The sequence below is a fragment of the Rousettus aegyptiacus genome, unplaced genomic scaffold, assembly GCF_014176215.1.
Source record: "Rousettus aegyptiacus isolate mRouAeg1 unplaced genomic scaffold, mRouAeg1.p scaffold_m13_p_1, whole genome shotgun sequence".
Classification (NCBI taxonomy): domain Eukaryota; kingdom Metazoa; phylum Chordata; class Mammalia; order Chiroptera; family Pteropodidae; genus Rousettus; species Rousettus aegyptiacus.
The window spans coordinates 45,552,578-45,577,172 of record NW_023416284.1 but is presented as its reverse complement, the minus strand read 5'-3'; the positions used below and the strand labels follow the sequence as shown (position 1 = coordinate 45,577,172).

At 38.5% G+C, this 24,595-nt stretch overlaps 1 protein-coding gene and 1 pseudogene across 1 annotated transcript in view; one reads left to right on the top strand and one right to left on the bottom strand.

Moving 5' to 3' along the window:
• Nucleotides 1-8,773, top strand: part of SLC35D1 (solute carrier family 35 member D1) — a 44,019-nt gene extending 35,246 nt beyond the window's left edge. Inside the window, exon 12 of the mRNA XM_016120871.2 lies at nucleotides 8,337-8,773. Within this exon, the coding sequence (XP_015976357.1) occupies nucleotides 8,337-8,445 (109 nt within the window). The 3' untranslated portion in view covers nucleotides 8,446-8,773. The remainder of the gene's footprint in view (nucleotides 1-8,336) is intronic.
• Nucleotides 8,774-13,225: 4,452 nt separating this feature from the next.
• LOC118604603 lies at nucleotides 13,226-13,345 on the bottom strand (annotated as a pseudogene).
• Nucleotides 13,346-24,595: the final 11,250 nt, after the last annotated feature.

Below are 24,595 nucleotides of genomic sequence, written 5' to 3'. Positions count from 1 at the left end.
TGTTTGCATTTTCAGATCTCTACAGTTCAAATCTCTTTATAATACTATGTAAAAAAGTTAGGTATCTTTTTTCACATTGCAGGCTATTACAAAAAAAATTAAGCGTCTGAGTATGTTGAAATTTCACAACTTATGTCAGCTTAATATATGTCAAATCCAACATCTTAATGCTCATAAACCCTCTTATTCTGCTTTCTTTTTGTGTCAGGTAGCGTATTATAGTTCTGGTTAAACAGTACCATTTTGCTAGCAAAGTTGATGGAATATGAGGACATCGTTGGTACTTGATGTTCTTATGTAGTATTTTTAATAATTTCTAATTGCTTTCACATTTTATTGTAATAAATTTCACATGCTGTATTTCTTTAATCCATGTTTTATTACAAAGCTAGGGAGAATATGTGATGTATTTAGTCAGCCACTCAGCATTTAAATTATTTGCAGCATTGGAATTAAAATCCAGGTGACCTATTCAAATACTATTTTCATTATAGTGTACTTGCCAACTTTAGTAAAAGAAAATATATATTGTATAATTTTTTTCATTTTCTTTGTAAAATGAAAAATAGTTTTATTGCTTACATTTTCTTCTCTTCCACTAGTTAATAAGCAGACTCATAGGTTGTACACAGTTCTTCTGTTTTTTTTTTTTTTAACGTAAATAAAAAACTTTAAGTGGCTACTTACTAGATTTTACTTTGGGAATGGTATCATTCCATCCCTGGCTGACTACACTTTGAAGGAAATCACTAATTGAACTGTATTTCAAAGTAGTCTCTAATTAAACCCAGATACATCTAGCTCCTCTCCATCCTTCCTAGTCCTTTATCATTTTAAGAAAAGTTTAAAAAGCCCTCTCTCTGGTACAGTTCAAGTGCAGGAAGTAGAGGTTTGCATTGGTAGCTTCTCCATTCCATCCAAATTTGATTCTATGATTTAAGGAGACATTTTTTTTGGTAGGGCTCTTGTTGAGAGGCTGGTTGTCTCCAGCTCCCCTAAATGTCTTTTTCAGTGGCCAGGCCCAAAAAAGTACAGAGAGAGTAGAGAATGAATGGCGAAGGGTGGCGACAGAGCATGCCTCTGTACTTCTGTTAGTGCCTGGGCTCTCGTCTGGGGCTTTGACCTGAATATGTAGCCTTTCCAGACAATGACATCATCATCCTCATAACTGCTCAGGTCAGAGTTCTTAGAATCTCTGGAACTCACCTTTATCTTTGATTCTTTTCATTCATTCATTCATTTACTTTTTTAGGTGAGGCAACCCTTGGGTTGACTCACAGATGGCAAGGACCTTGTCAGCTTACAATCCCTTATTTTTTACGCCTGCAGCACCTGGTCTTCCTGAGTGGTCTCCCATCCAAGTACTAACCAGGCCTGACCCTACTTAGCATGAGATCAGAGGAGATCAGGCTTGTTCAGGATAACATGGCTGTAGACCTTTTTCTTCCATTAAAAAAAAATAATAATAAAATTTATCCCTCTTAGTGTAGTTTTACAAATTTTGAAAAATGCATACAGTCATGTAATTACCATACCACATTCAAGATATGAAACAGTTGTATACCCCCCCCCCACAAATCTCCCCATGTCCCTTTACATTGAACCTCTTCCCCTACCCTCTGCCCCTGATGAGTATCTGTTTTCTATCCATATAATGTCCAGAATGTCATATAATGATACATAATATGTAGCTTTTGGGTTGACTTTTTTCACTTAACATATTGCATTTGAGATTCTATGTTGCATTTTAGATTTTATGTTGCATATGTCACTAGTTTGTACCTTTTTATTGCTGAGTAGTATTCCATTATAGATATATCACAGTTTTTTTTTTTTTATCCATTTATCAGTTGAAAGACATTTGGGTAGTTTCCAGTTTTTAGCTGTTTCGTGTTAGCTAGTTAAACATCTGCTTAGAAGTTTGTATATGGACAGAAGTTTTTATTTTACTTGGGGTAAATACTGAGGAGTAGAATTCTTGGGGTGTATAGTAAGTGTATGCTCATAGGAAATTTCTAAGCTTTTTTCAAAAGTATCTATACCATTTAGGTTATTCTAAAACTCCTAGGTAGATAAAATGGTTCTCATCCTGGCCAGACTTCTGTGACTTCAGTATTTTTAAAGTATGTGCACAGACCAACACTTACCTTAGTATAGAAAGAACATAAATAAATATCTGGGAAGACAATGAGAGATTTTGTTTGTCGATTACCTAGTAGATGATGGCCATCTTATAGTATCATTTCATTTAATCATCCCCTAGTTTACATGATAACGAAATTGAGAGAGAGGTAAAATAACTTAGTCACGATCACACAGCTACCATAGTAAGACGCAGAACTGAGATTCTAACCCTAATCTGACTATAAAAATTATGCCCCACGATTTAGCCCTATGAGAGCACATAGGATAAGAGATTTAAATGGCGCCTCTTTGTTTTGAACATTTCCAGAGTTTCTTTGCTTACTTCCTGCCTTACCACTGATTTGTCTTTATTCTGTCTCCCTTTGCAGGCAGAGCGAGAATCAAAATTGTTGAACCTTTTCTTTATATATATTAAAGGAAGCGACTGTTTAGTGCATGTAAAGCTATAGACTAATATTTATCTTTAGAAAATTTGTTATCTAGCTGGGAAGATTCATTTATTCATAAACAAGTGTATAGTGCCAGCTACCAAACATTGTTTTAGGCAGTGGAGATAGAGCTGTTGTAAAAACTCATCAAAACCCTTACCTTTTGTAGAGTTTTCCTCCTTGTAGAGGATATAGAAAATAAATGAAGAGATAAATAAATGAGAGAACTATTTGCTGGTGGTAAATGTTAGCTGCAATAAATAGTACTGGAGAAAAATAAAGCAGAGAAGGGGGCATATGGAGTATTGGGGGTAGGGGCACTTACTTAGAAGGTTACATTTTCTGTGAAGACCTAGAAACTGGAGAGAATGAGTCACATTGATATATATGGAGGGAAGAGACAGTGAAAAGGCGCAGAATTGGTAGTGTGTCTGGTGTGTTCAGGGAACAACAAAGAGGCCAGTGTGGTGGGAGTGAAGTGAATGAAATGAGGTAAGGTGGAGGGGCACATTAGGGACTACAGATGTTGGAGGATATTGAGTAGAGGAGTGACGTGATCTGATTTAGTTGTAATAGGATTACTTTGGCCACTGTGTTGAAATTAAACTGAAGGAGGAGGTAAAGTGTGAAATGAGTATGTTAATGGTAATGACTTTCATTTATATAAGAATCATATAGCATTTATAATAACAAGCATTTATATGGCATTAATAATAGCAGTAATGAGCCACTTTTTTATACATTCTCTCAAAAGAGCTTTCAGCAGCTATTAACACTCAGGTATCACGAAGTAGCTATCCGGACTGGCATCAGTAATAAAAGTTGTAGTAGTCTCAATAACTAAAATTACAGAGAGTTGCTTGGGAGACTACATAGAGGAAAGGGTACCTAGGTGTGGCCTTGACCAGTAGGTAGGATTTAGAAAAGCAGAAAGGAGAAGAGTAGATATTCCAATCATTGAGTACTACATGAGCAAAAGCGTGGAGCTGGAAATGTAGATGTTAGATGGGCGCTGGAAAAGATGAGCAGCGATTAACTCCAGTATGATTAGAGTAAGAGAGATTTTACAAGGGTAGTACTGGAAAAACAGGTTGGTGCCCGAATGTGAGGAAGACTAAATACCTAGCTAGGAAAACACTCTAAGAGTTACTAATAAACTACAGATAGTAGAATTGTATTCACAATACAATTTTAAGGCCTACTTAGGATGACCAAAAACAGGGAGGGCTTACTAGACTTAGGACTGTTTGATTTTCTGGTTGGATAGATGTACAGCCATGAAGATGAGGAAAAGCAGCAACTACCTAAACTCTTTTCTTCTTCTTGCTTTTCAACAGCATTAGCCCCTGGTGTGCCTTGGCATTTTGACTTTTATTCCTATTGAATATCTACTGTCTGCTAATTAACCTTTTGAAGCAATATATTGTCCTATTATATAATTAGTTACAGTATATAATTTAATTCTCGCTTCAATTCTACAAGAGTGGTATTCCAACCTCCTTTTACATATGAGGTAACTAAGGTTTTGAGAGGTTAAGTAACTTGTCCCATATCACAGAGCTTTGTAAATGTCAAGAATCCATTAATCAACCCTGTGTCACCTCTGTGTTTCTCTCTATTCAGATTGGAATGCTCTGGATGGTGATAAATACAGAGGCAACACAGCTCTGCTTTGTTTGGCTGTTGAGAAAGATGAAAAAGGTTCCCCGGCAGCTACCGTTTAGGGAGTTAAGATGGGGTGTCCCTGGTCACTGTGGGAAGAATGTACCCAGAGGCCCAGCTTAAATCATGTGGCAGGAAGTATGTGTGTTAGGAAATAGCCGAAAAGTTAAACTGTCTTGCTTCATAGGTTTTGAAGTGCATTGACATTTTACATGTAGAATATAGAAGGTAGGGTCTAATCTAAGAAGCAGAGTTACCTGGCTAGACACATGAACAAACACATCAGCACAAGAAGAAATGGAGACAACCTGGACAATAGGGCTCTTGTTCCCTGGCCACGAAATTGCTTCTTGAAGGCATTTTTAGAATGCGTTTGTAAAAAGGCTATCTAATTGTCTGCGTCTGGTAAATATATGCCTGGCTGTATGTCTGAGAGAGGTGGATTGTGTTTGCTTTGGAAGATCAGAAGTGGATCGCAGCAGATGAAGTGGCACCATTCAGCACTTTCCAGTCAGTCTTGCAGGATTCTAACTAGACCCCTGCCTGCAGGGCACTGTAGCTTTGTCTTTTTCTTATTTATCTCCTGGCTGTGTCTGCCACAACAGGCCTCAGTGAATTAATAGGTAATAGTACTATGATCTTAATATTAGGCAGATGGAGAATTGCTCAAGATTTTAAAAAATGAATACTTAGAATGGTTGAATATATAAATACCAATTCCAAAGTGCCAGAAGTCGTCAACTTTGATGCAAATGTTTATAGAGCCAGGAGGTTAATGAGACATTCTTTTTTTTTTGAAGTAGTAGAAGACCGTGGTTCAGAATCATTTGGTAGTTATGTATAAAAATTTAGATACAGGTTCTCTTCACCCTCCTCAAATCTGGCTTTCCCCATATTTCTCCTTCCTCTTCTTCCCCTCCTCCCAGTTTCCCTGCATCCCCAAAGCTGCTAGGAAGGGATTTACAGTTGACCCTTGAATAGCATGGGTTTGAACTGTGTAGGTCCACTTATCTGCAGATTTTTTTCAGTAAATATCTACAGTGGTATAAATGTGTTTTCCTTATGAGTTTCCTAATGTTCTTTTCTCTAGCTTACATTATTGTAAGAATACAGTGCATAATACATATAACATACAGAATATGTGTTGATCGACTATGTTATCAGTAAGGCTGTCGGTCAACAGGCTATTAAGTTTTTGGTGAGTCAGAAAGTTATGTGCAGATTTTCAACTATGTGTGTTTGGGGGCAGGAGGTGGGGGGAATCAGCACCCCTAACTCTTGCATTGTTCAAGGACCAACTGTGTTTTCCTTTCCACATCATTGACTCACTACTGCTTGGCATATAATATTCTTATCAATGAATATTTAGTTCTCTTCAGGTGATTCAGAAATGGCTATTTCTGAAAACTTAAATATTGATAATGATCAAGTCAGGGTTAAAGATGAGATGAAAAATCTTGTATTACCTCCTGTTGGAACTTGTAAGGATCTGAAAGTGTGTGTTCTTTATTTCCAAAGTTTAGAACAGTAGTCTCTGTGTTTTGATTTTGCTCTGGGTATGTGGCAAGTGTACCCTCTTACATCAGCCTAAATCTTATTATGCTACTCTACCTTTTGTTGACAATGCCTCTCACCTCTGGTTGGTAACTATCAGAGCTGACAGAGATGTGGGGAAAAGGGAATAAAGATTTCCTGATTGCTTACTATGTGCCAGGATTAGAACCTGGTTCTTTACGTATGTTATCTCAATCCTCAAACTAGGCTAGATATGTATTATTCTTAATACAGTAATAGAATTGCAAAGAAATTAATAAATTTGCCCAGGGGCACAGCGTGAGCATTATATTTAAGATTTGAACCAAGACCTAACCCCAGAGTCCATGTTTTTTCATTACAGCAGCTATAGTAAGATCATCGTAAGGACCAAGCCTAGAATAAATTCTGGGGCATTCCTTGTCTTCTATCCTGCGTTACTGGATTTCTATCAAGATGAAATCTGCTTAATATAAGCACCAAAGATTGTCTTGACAGAAAAATGAAGGGGAGCATCGTTATGTTTTAAATTGTCATGGGAGGGGGATTCTAGAGGAGGATAGGATGACAGGAGGAGCAGTCCTGCCACTTTTGTATGAGGTGGGGTGGGATTTTGAGATAAAGGGAAATTGACTATCATGTAGATATACATGTGAACCTTAAAGAATTTTTAGCTTCAGTCAGGAAGGCTACTGTAAGCTATCTCTTTGGATCCCAGCCCAGCTACCAGGAAAAATCATCTCCTTGATGCACTAAAACAGTAAGAAAAGTTTCCAGAAGAGTCAGAAAGATCAAATTACAAAAAATAAAAATAATAAAAAATAATAAAAATAAAAATAATAAAAAGAAATAGAATAAAGCTACCAGGTGAAGAAGACAAAGCTGTGAATGCAGACACAAGGATTGAGTTAATGAGGCTCCTTTCTTTGAATGGGGCCGTAATGGATTCCCAGTTCAGCAGTTGTTTAGTGTGTTGCTACAAAGTGCCAGGCCTGTGCATGGGACTCTGGAGAGCTAACAGTAAGTCCTAGGGAAATTTGTAGGCTGATGGGGACAAAATAAGGACAGGCAACTGTAACAGCAAATGGAGTAGGGGCCATAACAGACGAAGCCATTCCAGTACAGAAAATCAGACTGAGCTGTTTTATTCTGGTCTGTCATTAGGATGCTTTGTGACCCTGAGCAAGTTATGACTCTGGGATTCAGTTTCTTCATCTATAAATGAGGACCTTGCAAGGATATTTATTGTACCTTGCAGGAATATTGCAATAGCAGAAGATGTATGTAAAATACTTGACACATAGTAGACTTTAATAAATGGTCACAATTTGATGAGTTCTGTCAATGCCTGATCTCAATTCCTTATTTGTAGGAGCTAGGCATCCCTCACTCTCCTGTAGCTAGGTGGTCTGGGGCTGGAGCTGGGATGCCAAAGCCCATTATGAGTCAAATGGTCAAGCAGAAGGTAGGGACCAAACCCAGTGTGGCGACATCTGAAAGAGCCCAGGCCAGGTTGCCAGCTGGAAACCCAAGGGAGTCATGGGTGGCAGGATCAGTGGATGAGCATGTCAGGGCAGTCTAGAGTATTGGCTTTTTGAGCTCCTCCACCTTACGTTCCATTTAGTGATTAAGGCAGGAAGCTGTGTATCCCAGGTGGGTTTGAGGTTCCCACAGAGAATAGACAAGAGTAATTACTGTTCCAAGAGAGTGAACCTCCTGGTGGTAGGTGTGAGGCAAATGAGGGGTACCAGCAACAAACTCAGAGGCTTAGGTCTCTAATAATAGGTTCTCCACTATGAACTTGATTCTAGTCAGAGAGAAACCAGCTCTGAATTTCCCAGGGTCTACACGTTTACTTATTAATTGTGATGATTTTCATTTTTATTAAAAATAACATTTTTTTGTCTTGAACGGTTATTTTTGAAAATGCAGAAAATATAAATAAAAAAGAAATCACCTGTAATCTCACCTTCCAGATGTAACCTTTCTTAATATTCTTGTGCTCCTTCTGATGCATATTGATGTACATATTCATGTTTATTTAAATAAAATGATATTAGGTGTTATGAGATTATTTTTTCATTTAAGATGTCATTCCCTGTTTTTATCTTATTTTAGTGGATGCATGGTAGTATTGTATAAATTTATTTAATTTCCCACTTTGGGACATTTACCCTTTATCTAATTTTCTGCTATTATAAATTTTGTGGTAAACACTTTGTTGATAAGTCTGTGGAGGTATACACAATTTGTCAATGAAATAGATTGCTAGGTCAAAGGATGAGTAGAATTCTAAGGTTTTTGATTTCAACAAATCATCTTCCATGAAGATTGTATTAAATTGGCACTCCTGCTGCCTAGTATATGCAAAATTTTCCCAAAGTATCAACAACAGTGGATAATAACATGATAGATAAGGGAGTGTCTCTAGTTTCGTAGATAAAAATGCAATATCTGTTTTAGTTTCATGGACTGTTGATTTATAAAAGTAGCTCCACCTCTCAGATCAGCCCCCGTTACATTCGCCTTTCCTTCCTGCCTGCCTGATGGTGGTTTTCTATTTTGCAGCATTGCTGGGAGCCTGGTGTATTCCTACATCACTTTCTCTGAAGAGCAGCTGAGCAAACAGTCGGAGGCCAGTAGTAAATTGGACATTAAGGGGAAAGGAGCAGTATGACCAGAGGATTGCTTTGATGACATAGGCCCAAGTTTTTGATCAACTCTGAACACTGGTGATTCTTATACAGATACTGAGGTGTCTTGATTATGGAGAAAATACCATTCCTTTGCACTTACACAATCGGATGATTGATTGCTGCCTTTTAAAATTTTATGAAACTTACAATTGACTCTTAAATATGCCATTTGAATTAATTTATATGAGACTGTAAAATGCACCGGGCTTTTTAATTTATTTTTCTTCTGTGCCAACAGTTGAAACCTCAGTGTTTTGAAAATATTTTATTTCATAGTTTGATTTCCAAGTGACCCTGAGAGCTGCATATATAAAGTCCTCCAACTGGAGCTCCTTCATTCAAATCGTTGCTGCATCTGGAGGCAGTTTTAGCCTGCCTTCTACTGGAAATGCAGCCAAGTATCTGAAATTTCTTTTCTTTGAATTATATTTCTTAATGATTACATTTTTTCATAAAGCTATATTACTGCATTTGCCAAAGATGACAACTTTGGCACTAAAAAAATCTGTGAGCCTTTGAAGTGTATTGCTTTCCATGTTGGCTTTCTTGAGGATTCATGGGATGAGCAGAGCACAGTCCTTGAAAATATGCTGTTCCCTCTTTGTTATATAGGATGGGGATAACGAAGGGATGGAGGAAGTAGGCCTTTTACTCATTTTTTCATCTGTCTAATTTATTTATTCAACTAAAATATATTGAGTACGTAATATGTGCCAGGCATTGTGCTAAGTGCTGGTGAGGCAGAGATGTTTTTGGAAGTAATTGAATAAACTATTTTCTTCTATAGTGCCAAAGGGCGTGATAGAGAATTTAGCTCTGTTGATACATTCAGAAGATGTTGTGAGTATGAACAAGTCACAGGACTTAATTTTTAGTTCTCAGAAACTGCAAATCTATAAATGGGGTTAGGAGCACCTGCCCTACCCATCCCACAGCAGTATGAAACCACATGCTAAAATGTGAGATCAAGGGCTGCATATTGAAGAGCTATATTTCGTAAACCAGGCAGCTCAGTCCTTCTCTTGTGAAAATGGCAGGTAGGCAAGGTGACCACCAGCTATTTCTCTTCTCTTCTGGGTTTAGTTGCTACTCTTTTTACTTTTCTTTGAATCAATATGAGTAGCTCTTAACATTTCTGAATACACTACTTTGAGGGGAAAGCTTGGTTAGATATTTCTCTATTGTCAAGGCTTGGTCTTTCTCTGGCAGTGTCAGTGTGAGAGCCATCACCTACATCCCATGTCCCTTGGCTAACTTAATGAGCATACCAGCTTCTCTCAAGAGCAGTGCTGCATCCTGGCAGAGCAGCTGTGAATGGGCATTGTCTCTTTGGGTGGGGCGGAGTATTAACTCTAAGTCCTGTGACCTGGCTCAGAGACATCCATTGACTTTGGGGATGGGTGTTTGCCCGGGCCCGTTGTGCAGCGAGCTTGCAAGAGGCTGGGCACCTTTGCACTGGTACACACACTACCTTCAATTTCATTGGATTTTGAATCCACTGGGCTCTTTTGACCTAAACAGTTAGTATTTTGGTGCCTCAACAGGGGACCTGGTAGGTTTTAATTTTATTTTTGAAGAAGAATTATATTGAAGTCATTTTCATATTTATGTTTTTCCCTTATTTTGGTTTGCCTTTATTAAAGCCTTACCAGTGGTGCCGGGTGTCTAAAATTAGCCTCATGGCCAACTTCTAAGTTACAAGCTCCATGTAAGAGGTTCTAAGGCTCACTTGTTTCCAGTATCATCTAATCTGAGGAAAAAACAGAGAATAGGACAGTACTTTGTGTAAAATAGCTCTTATTATGCCTGTTTTATCAGAGAAAACAAGATCCAAAGAAAGTAGGAGATTTGCTAATAAGTGAAAATTTATGTTTTTTCCATTGAACCATGCTGCCATCCTCTGAGGGTGTGAGGAAACAGGGATGCTAGCTGAGTTAGCTGGAACTCTTTCAAGGAGGCAAATGGTTGATTGAATTTGGAGTCAGAGGAATAGGCTTTGCAAATCAGGGGGAGTAATGGGTCACTCTATATGCCAGAATTTTTATCTAACCTCCAGGCTGGCCTCAGTTGATACGCACTTCTGGCTGTGACTGTTGCCTGCCACTGCCTACTTTTATTGGGTACAGTGGAAAAGCATTGTGAGAACTAATTTTGGCAGTTTTGTTCCTTCTATTAGCCACACGAAGGAAGGAACTCTATCATGAGAAATAATTTGCGTTGTAGAATTTCTTGTCATGAAAGGCCTTTGCATGTGCTTAGAGATATTGACCTAGAACCTTAACCAGGTGGTGGACTGCGTCTTGGAGGTCAGGTTCCCTTGAAGATCTGTCATCTCTCCAGGTTTATTTGAGGAAATTATGCATAGTTATTGTTTCATTACATGCACATGACCTCAGGGCCCCTAGCCTGTGCTGAACTTTCTGACTGACCAGAAACAATAGAACATCTTAGAGCCTCTGCCCTGTTCATGTACTGATTCCTGGATGCCCCCTTCAACTGCCACCAACCTTTAAAGATAAGAGAAAGCAGCCTGGGGAAGTTGGAGATTGAATAAACTGGCAATCATTTTTGGAGTTTGTTTCAATTATGTGCAGGCTTGGTTACATGGTACACTAGAGATTTACCTGGTACTCTAGCATTGCCCAGAATGTCTGGATTTTTACCCCAAGGTTGATATTTTACAAGGTAAAAAAAATCTTTAACCTATTAACTACCTCCCAGGAAGGAAAAAAAAAGCGGTATCGAATTAAACCCTTAATTTACCCTATGAGACAGATGAGCTATAATGAGAATTCTGAAAGCCAATTTTTGTGACTACTGGCTCCCCTTTTTGAGTTAGTGACTATGAAGTCCTCTTCGGCCAGTCTGCTTTTAGTCAGTGCCAGACTGATTCGAATAACTCAGATTGGCCAGGCTTTACGTTGTCGATATGTCAAGTGATTTTTAATTACCTTATATGGCTATTGACTTTATGAGTCAGTCAATTGTAGAATCCAACTTGCACGTGGGTTAAAAAAAAAAAAAGTGTTTTTACAAGTTTTCCATAGTCCTGTTGTATCAAGAATCCACGAGAAGTTCAGGTCAGTTAAGCTGATAAAAGATCTTCATAGAAAGAATAATAGAGTTTCACATTTGATTAGTTTGGAATAGTAGCTAGAATTTTGGGCCTACCTTTGTTCTTGTTATAATGGCGTCATTCAATGAGCAAAGATTTACTGAGCAGCTATTTTATGTCTGGCATGATGTGTTTTGTTTTTGGTGACAAAATTATGCTTAGAGACTGAGATTGTTTTGCCAGCATTCTACTTAATACATGCACTGCAAGAATTAATAATTTCATAAGCCAATGGTATACAGGATAATGTTTCTTTATAAGCCAATAGCAAAATAACACACTCCAGAGCAATGATAGCTTAATTACACTAATGTTCCATGCAAGGGAAAACGAAAGAAAAAGTCCAAATTTAGTTGAGGTGTACCTTTTCTACCAGGTTGGCTCTTGGGAAAGACAACTTAACCAACAGAGAGCTGACTTCCAGCTGCCAGCACAAAAAAAAGAACAAAAATCCCTGTTGCTAGAGGTTACTGCTAGGGAGCCAGGCCCTGGTGTTGGTGGACAAGACATCCTCGTCTGAGGGGTGCTGCAGGCCTTCACCTCTGCCGGTAAAAGGGCTGCCATTACCATGGCAGGAGCTGAATGCCCCAAAGGTCTTCAGAACTGTTCAGATCAACAAAGGGTTGCCTTGCCCAGACGAACACTCTCCAATAGTCCTCATAAATTTTCTTCACAATCACTTAGACTGTGGTCTAAATATCTGTTTGCCATAGTTGCTCCTTCAGATGTTCTTTTTATCAATAAACCCCAAGGGGCACCCCTCAGCATCTGAGCTGCTGAGTGCTCATCAAGGACAACAGATAAGATGATGATGTCATGACATATCTTACTTGGCTTTTATATCAAAGTAACTTTACTCTTAAAACAACTTCATATTTTGTCATAAACAAGTGGATTTGAAATTCTGTCAAAACAATACACAGCATGAAGCTCTGAGAAAACTGGGCCGTGAAAGACATGGTTCTGGCTGTATGTAACACATAATTAGCCAGATACTGAGAGGAAGAAGCAGATGAAAAGAGTCAGTGATTTGTGAGTTGGCTGCAGTTATCAGTATCACTGATTAGGGGCACCCACCCAAGGAGCTGAAACATTTTTTAGATAACTTAAGAGGACTTTTATAACTCCTACTAGTCTTTTAGCTGTGAGATCTGCCAGGCTGCTAGAATTCCGTGAATAGCCTGAGTCGCTCCTCCTTCTACTGCACAAATTCTTGCTTCCCCATAACTTTGTATAATTGGTTCCTCCTTATAAATAAAGCTGTAATTGACTTTTTCATCGAGGAAAAAATAATCAGAATAAATGAGACAATGAACATGAAACTACTTAGCACAATGCCTAGTACATATTAGGCACTTGGCAGATTTTGTTACTCTTATTTTATGATAAGACTGTAGGCAAAACAAGATTCTTAATTTGTGCTCCTTAAATGCTAGCGGCTTGGGCAATGGCGTGTTTCTTGAAAAATGTGACCCTGTATTTTGCTTCCAGAATGCTTAAATAGCAGTTTCTATTCATATTTTTTGTTGTTGTTGTTTTGTTTTGTTTTGTTTTTTAAATACATACTGAATATAATTGTGGCCATTGTGTGATGCAGGTGCTTCCATCTGTCTTTAAAAAGAAATTACTGTCACTTTTTTTTTTAATGCCTATAGCAACCTTGTATTCCTATGTGGTCTCCCCTCCAAGTACTAACCAGGCCCGACCCTGCTTAGCTTCCAAGATCAGACGAGATCAGGCACATTCAGGGTGGTGTGGCCGTAGTGCTGTCTCATTTTGATAGTAAATTTCAAAAAAAAAAAAAAAAGAAAAATTTACTTTATCTTAGAGGAAGATAATTACACTTCAGAATGGCGATTCAGTTAAAACTCTTCCAGTTTGCCATCTTAATGTAGCTCCTGTGCAGGCCGTTGATTCCTTCTTCCCTTCTCTGAATGTTAAATGCATTGACGACATGCTGTGCATCCCAGTGGGTGTTCGTGAGCCTCTTGGTACCATCACTGTTTTCCACACCTGTCTTCTAGTTCTTGGCGTTATGATGCCACTTCATTGTGGTATGAGGAGACATTCTAAGGTGGGTGTTTTTTTAAATTTTCTTTTTTGAAAATATTTTTAAAAATAAATCTACTGGTTAGATTTATTTTCTCACAAAAATGTTTTTAGAGCTTATTTTGTTCATAAATGTTTTTTATCATGCTCATCAACTGATTTGTGTCTTCAAATGTTGGCCTATCACAGTATTTTTTCAATATAGATTCTATTTACCAAGTGACCATTTTAGTGTTTTTAAGAGGTACTGAGGATTGAGATCTGTAAATCAGGTGACATGAACATGAAAATTATGTGCCTAAATATTTTTGTAAAGGTGTCAAATAAATGCTTTTTCCTGAACCACATGTATTCAGATTCCTTTAAGTGTACATAAGGACAATCAAGAGCCACAAGTCTGCCCACATTTAAGAGGACGACATACAGTTAGTTGACTGAGACCCCGTAATAGAGAAGATGCTATTTACTGTTGTGATATTGTGGTTTATAATAAGAAATATATATTTGATCTTTGTCCCTCTTCCTGGCACATAGCTCCTGAAACCCTTGTTATTTCCTGTATAAGACTTATAGGGACATCTTTTATTACAATATTTAGTTTTGTTTCCAGTTCCTGAAATAGCTTCAGAGCCATAAAGGTGAAATGGGTGTCTTTTGTTATTCATAATGAACCTGTTTCAACCACTCCAGAGTTTAATGAGGTGAGTTTTGGACCCCCCCCCCCCCAAGGATGGGAGCTGGTTGCCAGGGGAACCAACCATGTGATTTGTGTTGAAACTTTCAGCCTCCTCCCCCCATCCCCACAGGTAGAGGGGAGAGGGGCTGGAGGTTAAACGAATGATTTAATCGATCATGTCAACATAATTAAGCCTCCATAAAAGCCCCTGAACTATGAGGTTTCGACAGCTCTTGGATTGGTGAACACAGGGTGGGGTTGAGGGTGGTGGTATGCCTGAATAGAGCATGGAAGCTCAGAGCCCCTTCCCACATACCTTGCCCTATGCATTTCTTCCATATGGCTATTCCTGAGTTACATTCTTTTATAATACATAGCTAACTGAGTAAGTAAACTTTTCCTGAGTTCTCTGAACCACTAACAAATTAATTGAACCTGAGTGGGGGCTGCAGGAACCCTCCAATTTATAGCTTGTCAGTCAGAAACACAGTTAACAACCTGGACTTGTGACTTACATTGGAAGTGAGGGGGCAGGATGTCTTGTCTGACTGAGACAATCTTTGAGCTCTGATGCTAACTTCAGGTAGCATCAGAACTAAATTATACTACACCCAGCTGGTGATGCAGATATGCTTGGTAGTGGCGAAGTAAGAAACTTCCAAACTGAAAGAGAATTTTTATGAGTTTATTTGAGCCAAACTGAGGACAATTGCAAGGAAGAATGGCAGTTTTGCAGCTTATATTATACACTAGAATAAAAGGAGACTTTCAGAGGGTTACATGAAATCCATTGGTGGTAGGTTAAGAGGGCAGGAGAAAAAAAGCAAAGTGGAGAAATCTCTGGGACTGAATAAAAAGTAAAGTGGGGAGACGCATCTTTCACATTGGTGGGTACAGGATAGTTAATAACAGCACACAGATGTTTTTCAGGGAGCAAGATAACAATGAGGGGTTCTCTGGTCTCCTGCTCTGCTGTCTGTGGTGTGCCCTTAGGGGTATGGATGAGGAGGTTATTCTGACATTTCAAAGGTATACTATCTTAGATGCAAGAAGATGATAGACAGGCTCAATTAAAGTAAAGATTGACCTCTGTCAAGGGAGCTACAGGCCTAGGATGTGACTAACTACTGTGATCTGCTTTTAGTTAGGAATTTTTATGTTCAGACCATCTTATGTGGTTACTTTTGGTCTCCAAGTGTGGAAGGCCCACCATGTAAGCCTCCCCTGAATTTGTCAGGTTTAGTCTGTGGACTCTTTTTCGTCTACAGGAGGGAAAAATCCTGTTCATTTTGTACATGAGTGAAAGTTCAAACTGCTCTCTGCACTACAGCTATTAAGAAGAGTGGCAAGGAGCTGGCGCAAGGAAAACGACTTTATTTGGAAAGCCACTAAGTTGAGTGGATAGTAGATTAGCATCCTAAAGAACCATCTTGAGAAAGTACAGAATTCAGGCTGCTTTTATGTCAGGGGATGAAAACAGGAGGGTTTTGAGGTCAGGAGGTGATTGATGACCGTAGACATCTGGACATCAGCAAAGGTCCAAGGGGGAAGCTTCTTTGCTTTTTTTGGTCAACAAACTCCAGTTGTAGTCCCAGGCATGAGATTCCTATAAATCTTTTGATCGACAATCGTTATTTTTATATATACTTTCCACATCTCCTTGTGGAGATATGTTTCAAGCAGGGAGGTTGTTTCAGTAATTCCTAGGCTACAGGTTAGATCCCTTTAATGATTAGCATATCTCTGTAGAGGACTAAGCAAAAGTTGCTAACTGACATGTTATGGGAACTGGGCAAGACAGAGTCAGAAAAACATTTTATTCTGTCACAGTTTGATGACAGAAATAGTGAGGAGAGCATTGAAAGAAGACACAGGATTTTTTTTCCTTTACAGTCATACTAGTGCTTTGCATGAATATAACACATATGACCATCCAATGTCTTTGACATACTTGTGGTAAATTCAAAGGAAAGAAATCGTAATACTTTCTGCTATCAGAATATTTCATCTGCTTGATCATGTGTTTAAGCTTCTTAGAAGCTTTACTAGGAAATGATCCCAAAATAAAATATGTTCATCAAGGATAAGAATTTGGTACAGGCAGACTCAACAGAGGTAGAAGTGCAATAAGGCATTTTTAAATAAATTATGGTAAAATACATGTAACACGAAATTTGACATCTTAATCATTTTTAAGTGTACAGTTCAGTAGCATTAAGTATATTCACAATGTTGTACAACTAGTCTCCGAACTTTTTCATCTTCCAAAACTGAAATCTGTACCCATTAAACAGCTCCTCATTTCCCCTCTGCCTCCATCCTCTGGCAACCACCATCCTTTCTGTCTTTATGAATTTGACTACTCTAGATACCTCATAGAAGTAAAATACAGTATTTGTTTTTTTGCAACTGGCTTATTTCATGAACACAGTGTCCTTGATATTCATCCATGTTGTAGCATGTGTCAGAATTTCTTTCCATTTAAGGCTCAATAATATTTCATTATATCATACTTTACTTATCCATTCACCCATTGATGGACACTTGGGTTGCTTCCACCTTTTGGCTCTTGTGAATAATTCTGCTAATTGTGGGTGTCTTAGTCATTTGGGTTGCTGTAACAAATTATCATAGACTGGGCAGCTTAAACAACAAACATTTCCCAGTGCTAGAGTCCGGGGTATCCAAGATCAAAGTGGCAGCAGATCTAGCATCTGGCGAGAGCCTACTTCCTAGATTGCAGATGTCCATCTTCTCATATCCTTACATGGTGGAGAGCAGAGAGAGGAAGCAAGCTCTGTTTTGCCCTTCTTATAAGGTCACTAATTCTATAAGGAGGGCTCCACCCTCATAACCTAATTATCAGGGCCCCACCTCCAAATACCATGATATTGAGGATTAGAGTTTTAAGATATGAATTTTGGAGGGGTGCAAAATCCATAGTAATGAGTGTACAAATATGCTTTCAATTCTTTTTGAATTGCCAGGTCATGTGATAATTCTTATTTTTAATTTTTTGAGGAACTGCCACACTGTTATAATTGTGGCTGTACCATTTTACATTCCCACCAACAGTGCACAAGTGTTTCAATTTCTCCACATTTTTGCCAGCACTTGTTATTTTCTGTTTTATTGATAGTAGCCATCCTCATGAGTGTGAGGCGATATCTCATTGTGAATTCGAATTGTATTTTCCTAATGATTAGTGGTGCTGAATATCTTTTCATGTGCTTGTTGGCCATTTATATACTTTTTTTGGAGAAATGTGTATCACATGCATTTTTTTAATTGCATCTTTTTGTTGTTGAGTTATAAATTCTTTATATATTGAATTTTAGCCCCTCATCAAATATATTATTTGCAAATGTTTTTTCCGATTCTGTAGGTGCCTTTTCATTCTTATTGACTGTACCCTTTGATGCACAGTTTTAAATTTTGACGTAATGCAAGTTATCTATTTTTACTTCTTTTGACTGTGCTTTTGGTGTCATATCCCAGAGATAATTGCCAAATAAATTGTCATGAAGCTTTTTCTCTGTATTTTCTAATAAGTTTTGTAGTATGAGGTCTTATATTTAGCTCCTGAATCCATTTTTAGTTAGTTTTCGTATATGGCATAAGGGTCCAGCTGCATTCATTTGCATATGACTATCCATGTTTTCTGACACCTTTGTTGAAGAGACTGTGCTTAAGGCATGCGTTTTAATCAACTTTTAAAAGTTCTTAGAGTTTGACCTTTTTAAAGAAGTTTATGATGCACACGCTCCTTCATTCAGCCCTTCTCTGGGCTTGTCCTGCTTGGCTTTCATACACAGCTTTCAGTACTGGGAGGTGACGCCACAGAAGCAGCACTGCTGAGGGGAGCAGAGCACGGAGCGGGTGCCTTCGTGTGTCCACAGTACGTGGGCACTAACCAGGCACCCCCAGAACGTGTTTCCTGCCGTCCTCGTCACATCTGTTTGCTCATCTATCCATCACACCAGACTGAGCCAGCACCCAGCTTCTAGCAGAGGCCTGGTACAACCATGTTTTACAAATGAAACTCGATGAAATACAATTGTCCAGTGTGAACCTGTATCCAAACCCTAACCAGTCTGATTCAAAAGACCCTGGCTCTTCACTACAATGCTAGGTTCTTGTTTCTCCTGGTCTGCTTATGATAAGACTTGGTGGCACCAAGCTCATCACCACAATATGCATGTTAAAAGCCATTTTTCATTGAAAGTTCGCACACCATGGTTTTAAAGCGTAGGCATGAGATGGTGTCTGGTTGAATCTGAGAAGGCAAAGCAGCTACGCCTTTCCAGCTATACCGATAATGCCCTCTTGTGGTAACAGCTGTCATTGGGAGTAAATGATGGAAAGCAGTTTGCTTTCCAAAAAGGAAAAGCACTATTTACTATGTGCTTTCATGGAGTTAGGCCTTTATCATGCCTTTTTGCATTATAATACTTTACCATTGCATAAATGGTGACTTAAGCAAGGCTAAGGGATTGTTCCAACTTCCCTTAGCTAATAAATATAAATTTGTACTTTGATTCCAAAACCTTTTCTTTCCAAAGAATTCCAGATAACATCCCTGCAGGAGAGAGCTTCATTGAGAGTGCCGCTTCACGCCTGCCGATGCTTCAGGTAATTTATTTTTTAAATAAATATTTGTGAGGACAATATCGACATATGACAGATTAACAAAACTGTCTGAGATATGTGTAAGAATGTCTGGGAGGAAGAATGTCATTCTGCCTGAGAATGGTAGTGGAAACATCCCTGGAAAAATGCATTTGAGCTGATTCTCCATGGACAACTAGGGTTCACCTAAGATACTAGAGGGGCCAGCCCTGTAGCATTTCAGGACCACTGCATCTGCTTCCGTCTGGAATGCATTCACCCTTGATGTCTTTATAGCACGTATCGTCATCTCTGTTGGCCTTCCCTAACCAGCCTTTATGAAGTGGCTCCTCGTCACACGCTGTTCCTCTCCTGTGCTTTATCTTCACAGCACTGTTCTCCTCTAAACAAATCCAAGCTTTATGAAGATGTTGGTCTGCTTTCTGTAGTATCCCTGGCACATAGAAGAGCACGGGGCACATTATAGGTAAACAATAAATACTTTCCGAATGAACACATTTATAAGAAGTAGTCCATTAATAGCTACATTTTTTAAGCATAGCAAGGCAGAAACATAGCCTCATTTTCATTTTAGAAAGATCATGCCAGCTGCATGATTCAAATTGCATACTGTAGATCAGGTATTGACAAATTCAAATCTTACAGGGCCAGGCAGGTAAAAAGTCTAAATCTGAAGGAATACAATCAATAGGTACAAAAATGGTAGGGCTTGTGGTGCCTATCTGCTTAAGGGCATTCAAACTAAAACTAAACAAACACACAAAAAATCTGCTAGCTAGATTTGGCCCACTGCCTAAATTGAGGAACTGCCCTTGATGAGATCTGTACTATAACAAGATCTTATGAGGATGCAGGTAGGGGTCAAAGAAGGGCAGATGTACAAGAAAGAACATCAGCTAGAGAAGGCCGTAGAAATGGTCCTGGTGAGATATGATAGAGTCCCAAAGTGTGGTTGGGAAAGCACAAGAGAAACAAATTTGAGTTATTTTAGGAGATAGAATTAACAGGTGATAATAAAATGTTTCTATTTTTTATTTATAAGTAAAACTGTGATGAATTTCTTTTTTGCCTAACTCTATTGTCTTCATACTATTTGAACTTCAGGAGACCGAACCTGGACATTTTTAAGGTACTTAAATTTCCTAGCATTTTCCAAAACAATAATATTTGAAGTATAACAATGGAATAGAGTACCTGTAATACCACAGTAAAAATAAATTTACTGAGAATTTTCTAAAGGCTAGGTAGGCATTTTTTCTTCGCAGCTTATTTATTGATATAGTGTCATACTCTAAACAGTCTTTTAATGTAAGTCCTATTATTATCCTTATTTTAGTGGTGAGGAAACAGGCACAGGGAGGCTCGACTGTTGGACAGTGGTAACTGAGAAAGTCTTTATTTTACAGAGTATAAATTTGCCTCCCTGTAAGGCCTCCTTTTTGCTCTGAGTTCATAGAGCTGCTTAGAACAGGCAATACAGTATAATGTTTAAGTATGGACGAAATGACTTATTCTTTTAAATCAAGTTGTAGTAGTCCCCATCTTGTTACCTAGCAGGAAATTCAATCCAAATCCTTCTCTAAAGTTACACAGGATTCAAGGGAATTGCCTGTTGCCTGAAAAATACCTGCATTCAGCCCCTCATGGTCACTACTGGACACCTCAGTGATTAACTCTGAGGCGTCATTTGAAGGCAGGTAGCATCGCAGATGCCAAACGTTTCTACAACTCTTGAGGACCAGTGCCTGGAGTCCAGCCCATTGCACACCACATGCAGCCTTGCCTCTGATGTCCTGATAAGAGAATGAGACTCGCATTTCAGCCGTTCTCAGAACTTATTGACCATGTTTTTTTTCAATCTGAAGGACTTTCTCCTTTCTAGAACTCAGACTTATGGGGAAAGGTGGGAATAGGTTGTTTGCAAGTAACATCTGCTTTCTTCCCCGAATGCAAAGATCTAACTTAGGAATATAGGTGAACAAAATCCAGGTCTCAGAAAGGATCTTTCAACTTCTCCACATGGCTCAGTTTCCCCATTTGTGAATTGAGAGAAATAGTGTGAGGATTGGTTTATAATGAGTATTTAGCACAGTGCATATAACAGAAATCTATAATGGTACTTGATTTTATTTGCATGAGGCTTGTTTTTGCTTCCTAATGAGACTTCTGTGACCAGCACATGCTCCTTTGAGGGAATGCATCTTCCACAACTGTTCTAGCCAAATGAATCCAAAAGGAGCTGCCGCTTTATGATAACACCTGCCAGCCGCGGTAATGATTGGCTAAAGTGTGGCTAATAGTACTTCACTTCCCTGGCCATGGAGACTAATAGGCCAAGGGCTGAGCTCATGGCCGTAGTCATAAATACATGGTTATAAACTATTAAATGTGTGAAGGAAAAGGACAGAGGGATCTGGCCTTGTCTAAGAAGTTCAGTCTTAGGTTGCTGAACTTTGGATCAGTCATTTTTCCACTTTGGACCTTCAGCTTTCCCTTCCGTAAAATGAGAGGACTGAGCGGTGTCTCCAGAAGGGCAGCATCTGGGCTTTGGCAGGCTCCTCTCCCTGTTGCTTCATTACAGGCTGCTTGTTGGTTCTGCAGACAACCCAGAGTGTGCAGGGTTTTGGTGTAGCTGCTCCACATATCGAAGCATGCCCTTCTAATTTACTTTTGGCTTCCTGTTTACACACCTCTTTCTCAGTTACATAACGAAATAAAATAAATTAGAATCAACTGCCAAGTGAGTGCTGGCAAAATTTTGAAAGCTACTACAGGTTTGCAATCCGAAATCCAGAGTGCTCTGAAAACCAGTTTTTTCTTGAGTTTATTGCCAAACTCATTTGGCAGCAATATCTGACCTGAAATTTGTGTGAGTATGAATACATCTTATTGTGGACATAAGTGCTTTTACTGTAGTTTCCAGTCCCTGCCGTGGATGTTTTTCAAGATACATCACCTCTCTAAAATCTGAAAAATTCTGGCCACAAGGATTTTAGATACAGGATTGTAGACCTATATTACTACTGAGACTTTTAATCTAGTGCTCCCTAGAGATAAAAAATTTTTTTCATGTGTGATTTTATAATCCCAACAGCCTTGGGATACTCACACCGTGAGTTTCTTTCTATTTTAACAGATGGACAGTTTAGGGGTTTTGTTTAGCACAAGATTACAAAGTAGTGCCAAATTGAAAGGAAAAATCTTGAAATATGACTGGATTTGGATGAGTGAGATGAAAGAGGAGGCATGATATAAAAAGGCTATAAATGTTTTGAATAAAGCACCTATTTTAGACTATCCCTTGGTTGAAATGGAGGTACAGCATGAGGTATAGTGAGAGACAAGGAAATGCAAGGCCAGCCACTGTAGAGATTTGAGAGCTATTTGTTCTGAAATGGAGTACTTAAAAGCACTGATAAACAATGTGGCCCCGAACATCAGACTAAATCCACTGCTTTTTCCATTGGCATACACAAAATACCAGTATGGCTATAAAATGACATGGGTTCAGAAACACTTCTAAAGTTTGTAACTATGTATGATGAGTTGACTTTTCAACAGCAAGCTTAATCTGTACTCAAATTCAAAATAAAGGATTGTGATACTGTTCATATTCAAGCTACAAAAATTTACTTGAGTCCTCTGTGGAACCCAGTGGGTGACTCTGGCTAGCAATATAGTCACTGGTATCCATGTTAAATGTTTCTTCTCCAAATGTCCCCCCAAAATCAACAGGCTTTAGGGAGGGGGATAATATTGAGATATAGAATAACACAAAAGCAATGGGAAATGCTGTTTTCATAATTTAACTAGAGACATTTAGAGGAAAGAAAGGTTTCAAAATTCAGAGTCAGAGCTCAAAACAAAAAGGAAGGAAGGTAAGCATCATGATGAAGTGAAAAAAAAACCCTTCACATGTCTTCTTAAATTTCCAAGTCAGACATATCTAATCCACACATTCCTATGGTCAACACCCAAATGAGAGATTCACGCATTGGTACATCTGAAGGTGGATATATTGGAATGCATAGAGGACAGGGGAAGGACAGGGATGGTGCCTGCAGATGCAATTTGACAGCTGCCACAGCCCCAGCTAACACAGCATTGGTGGAGGAATGGGGGTGCAGCGCCTACACTACGGCCTGGCAGAGGGTAAGAAGGGCAGAAGCAGCATTGATGCCCGAGAATCCGGTTCCCGTGCCCTATGCTGGTGGAACATGGTAGCAGCAGCAGTGTCTATAACCACTGTCAAAAATTAATTATAAAGGAAGAATTCTCAGGGCAGCCAGGGGGTTGGGGATAGTAACCTATAAAGGGAACCCCATCGATTGTCATCAGATTCCGGAGGAGAAGCCCAATAGGCCAGGAGAGTAGAATGGCATATTCATAATATTGAGAGAGAGAAACTACCAGCCAATAATATACCCAGCAAAGTTATCCTTTAAATTGAAAGAGAAATACTTTCCCAGACAAACAAAAGCTGAGAAAATTTACCACCACAAGACCCGTATTACAAGAAATGTTTAAAGGAGCTGTTCTATTTGAAACAGACAAAGGTATATAAAACTTTGAGAAAGGTGACAGACTGACAAAAGCAGGAAATTTCAACTCTATTTAAGAATAGGATATTGAACAATTATAAAAGTCAAAGGGAAAACGAGCATTAAAAATAACTATCACTACTGCAATTTGGTAACAAATGTACAACATAAAAAGGGATTAATTTGTGATAAAATACAAAATGGGAGGAAGAAAAGGACAACTTGTACTAGCAACTGAAGATAAATAATTTGCTATCAAAAGAAAAATGACTATCTATGAAACATTTTATACAAACCTCATGGTAACCACAGAACAAAAATCTAGAGCTAAAATGAAACATAAAAGAAATGGAGAAAAACAGCCTAGAAAACCAACCAACTAAAATAACATGCAGAAACACAAAGGTAAAAGAGACAGTGGGAATACAGAGCAACCAGAAAATAAAAGATAAAATGGCTGTAGTAAGTTCTCTGTATCAATAATAACCCTAAATGTAAATGGACAGAACTCATTAATCAATAGGCATAGAATAGCTGGGTAGATTAAAAAACAAAACCCAACTATAATACTGCCTTCAGGAGACCCATCTCTGCTCCAAAGGCAAACACAGGCTCAAAGTGAAAGGTTGGAAGATGATACACCAAGCAAATAATATCCAGAAAAAAGCAGATGTAGCCATATTTACATCAGACAAAGCAGATTTCAAGGCAAGAAAGGTAACAAGACAAAGAAGGTCATTTTATAATGATAAAGAGAACAATTACAATTCACCAAGAAAACATTTATTAATGATATGTACCCAACCTAGGAATGCCAAAATATACAAAATAACTATTACTATATCTAAAGAGAGAACTGAAAATATTACAGTAATAATAGAGGACCTTAATCCCTCACTTACACCAATGGATAGATCGTCCAGATAGAAAGTCAACAAGGAGACATCAGCCTAAAAGGACACATTAGACTAGATGGACTTAATAGTCATTAAACTTCCCATCCCAAAATGACAAAATACACATTCTTCTCAAGGGCACATGGAACATTCTCAAGGACAGACCATATGTTGGGACACAAAACAACTCTCAATAAATTTAAGAAGATTAAAATCATACCAAAA